The sequence below is a fragment of the Condylostylus longicornis genome, unplaced genomic scaffold, assembly GCF_029603195.1.
Source record: "Condylostylus longicornis isolate FDR11 unplaced genomic scaffold, ASM2960319v2 ptg000167l, whole genome shotgun sequence".
In the NCBI taxonomy this organism is placed as follows: domain Eukaryota; kingdom Metazoa; phylum Arthropoda; class Insecta; order Diptera; family Dolichopodidae; genus Condylostylus; species Condylostylus longicornis.
In genome coordinates this window covers 151,399-161,016 of record NW_026578135.1, presented here as the reverse complement: position 1 = coordinate 161,016, position 9,618 = coordinate 151,399, and the positions used below count along the sequence as shown (strand labels likewise).

Sequence of the window (9,618 nt, the reverse complement as noted above, 5' to 3'; positions counted from 1 at the left end):
CGTTATTATTAGAAACACAAACCGAGAAATAAATAATATTTGAAAATATAATGACCCCACATATTTTTGGTTTGAAAAATCAAAATAATTTTAACGTAGATAAATGTCAGCTTTTGTCAAAGACATCGGATATTTTGTGGCATTTGAATATTAATGCTTCATTTGTTATTGCTTTGAAGATCATGTTTCGTCAGCAAGCTTTAAAAAATATACATACAGAATATATGTCCGTATGTACTCAAAATTTTATTTTTATTGTTCCAAGCGAAAAACTGCAAAATGATAAATTATAATACATCCATATGTACATATATACATATATTTGAAAAAAAATTATTATTTTGTTTTTGCCTAAACCTTTTCTTTATTTGAAAAATTACATTCATATGTACATACATATAATATTTGAATACAATTATTATTTTATTTTTGATTAAGGCTTTTCTTTATTTGAAAAATTTAATTCTATATGTTCACCCGCTGTTTTAAAAAAATAGGTATACATTCATAATTATGTATGTTTGTGCTTAAAATTTTATTTCTAATTTTTTGAACCAAAAATTTTAAAATGTTCAATTCTAATACATTCATGTACATGCATTATATTTGAATAAAAATATTATTTTATTTATGCCTAAACCTTTTATTTATTTGAAAAATTTATTTCTGTATGTTACCGCAATTATTTAATAATTATGTGTTTCTATATGCCAAAAAGCAGTTTTGAATATTATTCAATTCATATAGAAAGTTTAAAAAAATTAGTTAGGAAGCTTTAAAAAAAATATACGCACATATTTATGTACTTAAAATTCTTGCGAATTTTTCCAAACTATAATAACAATATCTTTTTTGGAAATTTTCTTTAAACTTTTATGATAACATTTATTTGTTATATATTAAAAAAAATTTAAACAAAATGAAAAAAATTTTTTTTTTTTTAAATAATCCAAAAACAGAAAAATACGACAACATCCAGGTAAGCATCGATCCAATAACCTTCTGGTTATGAGACTACCATGCTACCAACCAGGCTAAGCAATACCTTGAATTTCCCTTTATAACTCTACATTTTATTCATATTTCGTATAATTCTACATTGTTTTATAATAAGTATGTACGTACACATTTAGTTATGTATTCTTTTCGCGATCTGTTGCAAAATGTATTAGTAAGCAAAACATAAGCGTACATTAAATTTCTTGACAATATACTCGTATTTTCAGGACAAAATTTTATAAGAAAAAGTAATTTTATTGCATTAAACTTTTTACAAAAAGGGATTTTCAAAAAAAATATTTAGAACGCGAACTCGCTGATATTTAGTTGTAAGGGTTAATCTTTTTTAATTTCATTTTAAAAAATATCTGATCTATAATTGGACACACAACTACCAAGTTTCTTGAATCTAACTTTATTACTTTTCCAAATATTTAAAATAAGCTTTTGGACTTGTATGGGAGCCACTCGAACCTGTCAGGCAATTCCACCACTTCAGAAATATCTTTGACCTATAATTGGACACACAACTGCCAAGTTTCATGAATCTGACTTTATTATTTTGCCGAATATAAAAAATTTGCTTTTGGAGTTGTATGGCAGCCACCCGAACCGGTGTAGCTACCACATTAAAATTTTTAGAGCATATGTAGAATATAATTTGACACATGTATACAAAATTTTGTATTTGTACCTTTATCAGTTTTTGAAATAATTAAAATAAACTCTTTGAGTTGTATGGCAGCTACCCGACCCCGTTGTACGAATTGGTTCAATAACAACAGGGTTCGTCCTTGACACAAAAGAAGCAACTTGTGAAAGTTTGGTGTCGATTGCATTATTCGTTTTTGAGTTATCGTGCGTTCGGACGGACGGACGGACGGACGGACATGTCTAAAACAACGCAGAATTTTACGCTGAACAAGAATATGTCCATACCGCAGATGACTCCTTCAAGTAGTTACAAACTCCATACCAAAGTTAATATACCCTTCACGAAGTGCAGGGTATAAAAAGATATTAAATCTTAAAAGAACTAATTTTTTGTTTAATTATGTATTTTTTCGTATTTTTAAAAGCATTTCTTATTTTAAGTTTTATCTTAAAAAATATTAGGAAAAAAACATATCTATATGTATATTACGGGTGTGTTTTTGAAGAAAGAAAGTAATCGTAAAATATCTCAGACACAGAATGGAACACAATTTTAAAACTACAGACATAATACTTGCAAGGCTTATGCAAGCACACACGGCTAGTATTCAAATAAAACTATAATTTTGCATTTCATTAACTTTAATTTAATAATTTCTGTACAATAAATATTTTTCGGACTTCTTTCCAAAAAAAAGAATTCCCAGTCTCTTAGGTTAAAATTTAAATAACGAAAAATGACAATACTAAAATGGCTGTGCCTAACAACTGGACTTATAACAGATTTCTAACTAGCGAAACAGTTTTAAACTTGAAGATTTTGATGAAAAAAGTGGATTGGTATTTGGTCGTTTGAATAAGAGCTTTAAACAGTTGGTTCAAAATATAACGGAAGTATTGGAAAAGCAAAATTTAATTGGTATAAAGATATGTATTTCAAATTTGGAAAATACCAAGTTGTTTAACAATCGAATGCGAATTTCATGGTTACGGACTTATTAGAAATAGTCACTGCAATAAAGTTAAAAAAATATATAAAAATTAAAAAATATTTAAGAAACGGTCCTTTGCTTTTATAAAATACAATTATTGTATCAGATACAATTTTCGGAAACGAAGTATTTACTTTGTATTGTAATTCAGTTTCTCGCTACACCTCGTAGCGTTAACATCTAATTTTTGGCTTTGTTTTTATTTTCTTTTTATTTTTCTAATATGACGGTAAATTGTTCAAAATGTGGCACTGTGATCAACAATAATTTAAATGTAAAGTGCAGTTCACTTTGTGAATCGATTTATTGCTTAAAATGCTCTAATATTACTAATAGTGTTTTAAGACTTATAAATAAGGAAAATTGCAATATTTCTTCTCTTTTCGTGATATTTTGGTTAAGTTGGATAATTTATCTAATGAATTGTCATCCATCAAAAATTCCATTTTGAAATTGTCTAAGCCTGTTTCCAAGGATCCTGTTTCAATCAACACTATGCCATCTAGCATCTGACCATTGGTGCAGTGGTTATGGCACCGGTCCTTTAACCGAAGGGTCTCGGGTTCAATCCCCGGTCAGGTCACTATAAAAATTATATTCAATATTATTATAACTTAATATACAATACTAATAAAAATATTATACAAGTAATTTTCAAATATTCCTAATATTCGATATTAAAAAAAAAAAACTAAGAAAAATAAACAGTAAATATTAATAACCTCAAATAATTAATATAAATAAAAACTACGGCAGGCTACTAACCTACCTAGTTAAACCCTATGACGCTATGAAACTAGTACATGAGAAATCATGCACTAGCCCTATGCTCCTTCTAGGAGTGAACAAAGGAAAAACAAAAAAAAAAATGCCATCTAGCATTTCTCTAGATAAAGTGGAACTAAGTTCAGTATCTACGGATATAAATGCTAATAATGTAAGTGAACAGTGTAATCCTAAACATATTGCTGTTTCTTCACTTAATGATCATGAGTCTGAAAGTGCTACTGTGGATGACAACGCCTGTAATTTGGTTGTTGTACAGCGCCAAAAAATGGCTACATGTTTCTCGTCTCGACAAAAATACAACATCTCAGAATGTGATAAATTATGTATCCTCTAAGCTCAAGATTGACCAATCAGTCATCAAGTGTTTTAAATTAGTAAAAAAGGATGCTGACATTAGTTAGCTGAATGCTATTTCATTTAAAATAAGTGTACCTGAGGAATTTTACAATATTATCAAGGCTACTGAATTTTGGCCATCAGGAATTGAAACAAAACATTTTATATTTCAAAAAAACTCATCATCAGTTCAGCAAAAACAAATAAGTTAACATGTGCCACATTAAATAAAATTTCTAATGTAGCATACAATTCTTTGTCGCTTACTACATCTCTCTCATCAAATTCATCATCACCGTTATATTCTCACGCACACAATAATACTAGTGGTAATGTTAATTCATCTCTCTCATCTGAAAACTCATTCAATACGGCAAATTCTACTTTCTCTGATGACAATTACTTTAATTTATATTATCAAAATACAAGAGGCCTACGTACTAAAACTAATGAATTCTACAGAACTGCATATGATAATTTCTTTTCTGTCATTGCTTGTTCTGAAACATGGCTACACAATGGAATTTTTTCTTCTGAGTTATTCGATGAGTCTATTTATTGTGTTTATCGAAAAGACAGAGATTCATTAGCTACAGACGGCGACTTGGTGGTGGAGTATTACTAGCTGTGAATTCATCTTACTACAGTCAGCCTATTACTCTTTTAAATCATGATAATTCAATCGAACAATTATGTGTAAGAATTACTTTTAATAAGTCTAATATTTTTTGCAATAATATTTCTAATACAAGGAATTTATTTGTAATTTTAAGTAATATTCCCCCAAATAGTGAATTTGAACTTTATAAATTACACATTCAAAATATTCAACATATTTTTGATTTAAATTGTGATATAAATAATTATTTTTGTATATTGGGTGATTTTAATCTACCTTCAATATCGTGGCAATATATTGATAATAATGTAAACAAAATTTTAATGCCACTTAAAGCTAATTATTGTGATTCGTATGTTGTAGATTCATTATTTTCACTTGACTTAGCTCAAATCAATAATATTTTTAATATTTTAAATAAATTATTAGATTTAGCTTTTATCTCTAATGATATTAGTTTTATGATTAATGAATTTGAAATTCCTATTGTAAAAAAAGATTTATATCACCCACCATTATTAATTAAGCTTAAATTTGTTAATGATTTACCTGTTGAAATTGTAAATATTCCACAATTCAATTTTGAATTTGGTGATTTTTCTTCGTTAAATAGTTACTTGTCTCTATTTGACTGGCATGAAATTTTAAATGACAAGCTTTGTTTAAGTAAATCTTATAATGAATTTTTAAAAATTTTAATATTAGGTATTTCTAAATATATTCCAAAGAAAAGTGTAATAAGTCTCGGCATCCACCTTGGTATAATAAGAGGCTTCTTTCTTTGAAAAATGCGAAGAATAATGCTTATAGAAAATTTAAGCGCAGCTCGCTTTCAGCAGGTAAAATAGTCTTTCAGAGGTTGCGAAGGGAATTCGATTTTTTAAGTAAATTTTTATATAAAAACTATATTTTGGCTTGTGAATCGAATATGAAGTCTAACCCTAGATTTTTTTGGACATATATCAATGCGCATAAAAGATCTTCTGGTTTTCCTACTGGCATTTTTTATAATGAATCTATAGCTTCTGATATTCAATCAACATGTAATTTGTTCGCTAAATACTTTGAATCTGTTTATGAAAAATCTAATATTTCTCAGTCACTGGATTATAATGGCGATGTTCATCAGGTTCTAGATTTAGGATATTTGCAATTGACTTACGGTGACGTTTATGATAAGATTTCCCAATCTGATCATAACATAAGCACAGGTCCAGATGGGATTCCAAATTCTGTACTAAAAAATTGTATATCCAGTATATCTGAACCTTTATTAATAATTTTTAATAGGTCTTTGAAAGAAGGTGTTTTTCTTGATCAGTGGAAATTTTCTAATATTTTTCCTATTTTTAAGAACGGTTCAAAATTAGATATTAGAAATTACAGACCTATAGCTAAGTTATCCGCTATTCCAAAGATATTTGAGGCTATAATCAAATAAATTTATTTTTTAGCCAAGGAATTTATTTCACCAAATCAACATGGTTTTGTCAAAGGTAGATCAACCAGTTCTAATTTATCAATTTTTTTGAACTCAGTCTACAATGCAGTGGAACGTGCTTTCCAGGTGGACGCTATTTTCACTGATATATCTAAGGCTTTTGATAAAGTAGATCATTTTAAACTTCTTTCTAAGCTGCAAGCACTAGGTTTTCATGGTACAACTTTGAAGTGGATACGTTCTTATTTATTAGAGCGCAAAATTTCTGTTAAAATCTCCAGTTGTGAATCTTATTCATTTCTAGCTACCTCTGGATTTCGTCAAGGAACGCATTTGGGTCCTCTGCTCTTTCTTTTATTCACAAATGATTGTGCTTGTCATATTGACTGTTCTATTTTATCATTCGCTGATGATACAAAATTGTTTTCTATTATTAGATCAGTGGAGGATTGTCATCGACTCCAGTTAAATATTCACAAATTTTATAACTGGTGTTCTTCGAATGGTTTCATGTTAAATGTAGAAAAATGTAAGGTCATGAGATTCTATAGAACAAATAATTTCATTAATTTTAGCTATAGGGTGAATAATTTTATATTAGATAGTGTCGATGAAATAAAGGATTTGGGGATAATTCTTGATAACAGGCTTACTTTTAATCCTCATATCGACCATGTAATTTCAAAGGCTTTTTCTATGCTGGGTTTTATCAAGAGGCAGTCTGCACATTTTTCTGATCCCTATACATTTAAAAGCTTATTTGTCTCGTTGGTCCGTCCTCACCTCGAATATGCTGCTCTTATTTGGATGCCATCGTTCGAAAATCATATAAAGCGTATTGAATCTGTCCAGAAGAATATGGTTCGGTTTTGCTTGCGTAAATTTAATTGGGAGCTGAATAGCACTGGATACATTGCCAAATGTAAACTCATTGATATTCAAACTCTTGAATGTAGACGTAATGTTACTTCTGTAATGTTTTCTTATGATGTTTTATCTGCGAGAATAAATTGCCCAGAAATTTTGAAGTTATATAATATTTACGCCCCAGCACATGCTGTCAGAAATCGTCGTTTTCTATATCTTGATTCGCATAGAACTAATTATGGTTTTTGCGAGCCTATAGTTGCTTTTCAACGTTTATTTAACATTTGTTCCTCTGAAATTGATTTTCATTCTAATAGAGATAAAGTTAGAAGAGATGTCACCAAATTTTTCAATAGTGCTTAAGCTTTAATTTTATTATTTTCTATATACATATAATGAATTTTGTTTTATTTGTTTAATTTTTTCTTTACTTAGTTTTAAGCTGATTTTGTATTTTTTATTCCAAAATCTGTAAGGGTTATTTCCCAGTAGATTGAAAATAAATAAAATAAAATAAAATAAAAGAAAATGAAAAAATTTGCTTAATAAATACTATTTATATCCAATAAGTAGCCCAAAAATCTAAAATAACCAAAAATGTAAGCAGTTTGAAAGATCTGGTTTGATGAAATGCTCTTTTTTACCACCACAAAATTTGTGACTGTCAATTTTATTTATCAGTACCAATAATAAAATGTTAATAATTTTATGTCATCAACGCGCAGAAAATGAAAATGTTTTATATAAATGCACTCACGATGGTAAAGAATGAATGCTATTTGGAATATAGACTTTTGTAGATTTAAAATTAAGCTTAAAATACGGTTATAAAATTATGGAAATATATGAAATTTGGCATTACGATTGTGATACTTCTAATTCAATATCAAAAAAAGGAGGTCTTTTTATCGATTATATGAAGTGTTTTATCAAATATAAAGCAGAAGGATCTAATTATTCAACTGATATTAAACTTGAAGCTAAGAAACTTACATATAAATATAAAAACATTTTTCGGAAAAGTAGGAGCAATGTAAGATAAATCTAAAATTACTTCAATTCCTTCAATATATTAATACTAGGGGCCCCTGTGGTTTGCTTATAAGCAGCATTAACTGTTGTAAAAACAGGATTGTGGCAATCAATTTTAAAATAAGTTTAGAAAAATTTGTACATATTATGGCATACATATGCAGGATTCCGAGTTGAAGGCGCTTCTGTATTTTGACTTTTTCGTTCGAGAATTGCTTCACGATTTGCTGCGTAATAAGATTGCATTTGAATTTAATTTTTTTAGAATTTTCTGTACGATATGCTTTCATATATTCTTTACGTTTGTTTTGTTTGTTATCCATTTTTTAAAAAGAAAAGAATCCGCAATTGGAAATAGTACCTTTCACGTTAAACTTTAAAACCAAAGTGAATGTGAATTAATAAAAAATCAATGCCTCTTTTCTTTATACAGACCTGGCTTGGCTACTTACTCAATTGAAATTTCGCAAGAACACGAAGAATAATTGCCTTAGTACGTAACGTAACGTTATTCGTGTTCTTATATCTCTCACAATTTTTAGTTTTACTTTTTTTTAATTCCATTCCATGCTAAATACAATAACAAAAAATTATTTTACTCTTACTTAACTCATTTAAAATATTTCGCTTCCTTTTGCTTTTTATTTTTGTTTATGGTAGTAAAGCAAAAAAACAAAAAAAAATATTACTACTCTTTTTTTATTCTCTTTCGCTTTTCGCTTTTAATTTTTTGTTTTTGTCTTACAGTATGTATAATCAATTGAGTAATGTATCTACCCAGTATTCTCTTTTGCTATTTTCATTTTTTTGTTTTTGTTATTTGTTAGATTATATGTATACCTGTTCATGAACTGGAAAAATCTTGTAAAATATAATATAGATAATTTAATATATCAATATCAGATATATTTGTTGCAAGTGAATATAAAATTTGGATTAGTTAGAGCATTTATGACAGCACATGCCAGACATTTCGTTGTACAAAGAAATGAGTAAAATTGGAAAATATCTTCTTTATTGCGATACAGATTCTATGATGTGTGCAGAAAGTACTAAGAAACGCAAATGTAAGCTGCGAACGGGTAATGTTTATCATTATAATGTTTATAATTTTACTTTATTACACTTAGATCCCGGCGGATTGGGAAATATCCGCAGCAAGCTATGCTGTTGGAAGAGTGCACTAAAAACCAAAGAGAAATCCAGACGCGACGGCCTCACAATGAGCGGCTCTCTGGTTTGCGAGTGATCCCTAAGGGACGACTGAAATTATATGTGCTGCCTTGCACAAGGGGGGACTATTCTCAAAGACTAGGAGAAGAAAACTCCGAAATAAAACAAACAAATGTAATGAACAAAACACAAGGATTGAATACCCTAGGTGGTAATCCAGTAATGGCTGGAAATCCACACTCGTCGGAGGATGGTCTAATGGATTCCTGGGGAAGACCACTTATTGCATAGTAGATCGGCGTTAATAGACCCATTTAGGAGGAGATCGGGGATCACCCCCATTGGTGATTGCAGAGAAAAATGCCAGAGTTAAGGATGATAACTCTAAGAAAATATGTAATAAGTTTACAGAAAACAAAAAAATTAAAATCCAAGAGGGTAATATGAAAAGGCATCTAGGGGAGAGTAAATTGGATAGTCACGGTGCTACAAAACGAGATCTACAAATTGCAGGCAGAGAATGTAGATTTAAAAAGTCAAATAAAATCTGCATCAACAGAAAAGAAAAACAAAGATGCGGAAATTATTGTGTATGAAACCGACGAGGAAGAACTGCCTAGTGAAACTAACTGGATCCTAAAACAAAATAATGCAAAGAAGAGGAAAATGGAAAAGTTTCCTGAAATAAATTCAGAGAGGACAGTTAAAAAAAAAAT

General features: G+C 29.0%; 1 protein-coding gene across 1 annotated transcript; it reads left to right on the top strand.

Moving 5' to 3' along the window:
- Positions 1-3,513: 3,513 nt before the first annotated feature.
- Positions 3,514-9,193, top strand: LOC129616266 (uncharacterized). The gene is made up of 7 exons (XM_055531829.1): positions 3,514-3,670; positions 4,016-4,099; positions 4,819-5,055; positions 5,118-5,228; positions 5,412-5,693; positions 5,844-6,597; positions 8,860-9,193. The coding sequence occupies exons 1-7, from the start codon at positions 3,514-3,516 to the stop codon at positions 9,191-9,193; spliced, it is 1,959 nt and encodes a 652-aa protein (XP_055387804.1).
- Positions 9,194-9,618: the final 425 nt, after the last annotated feature.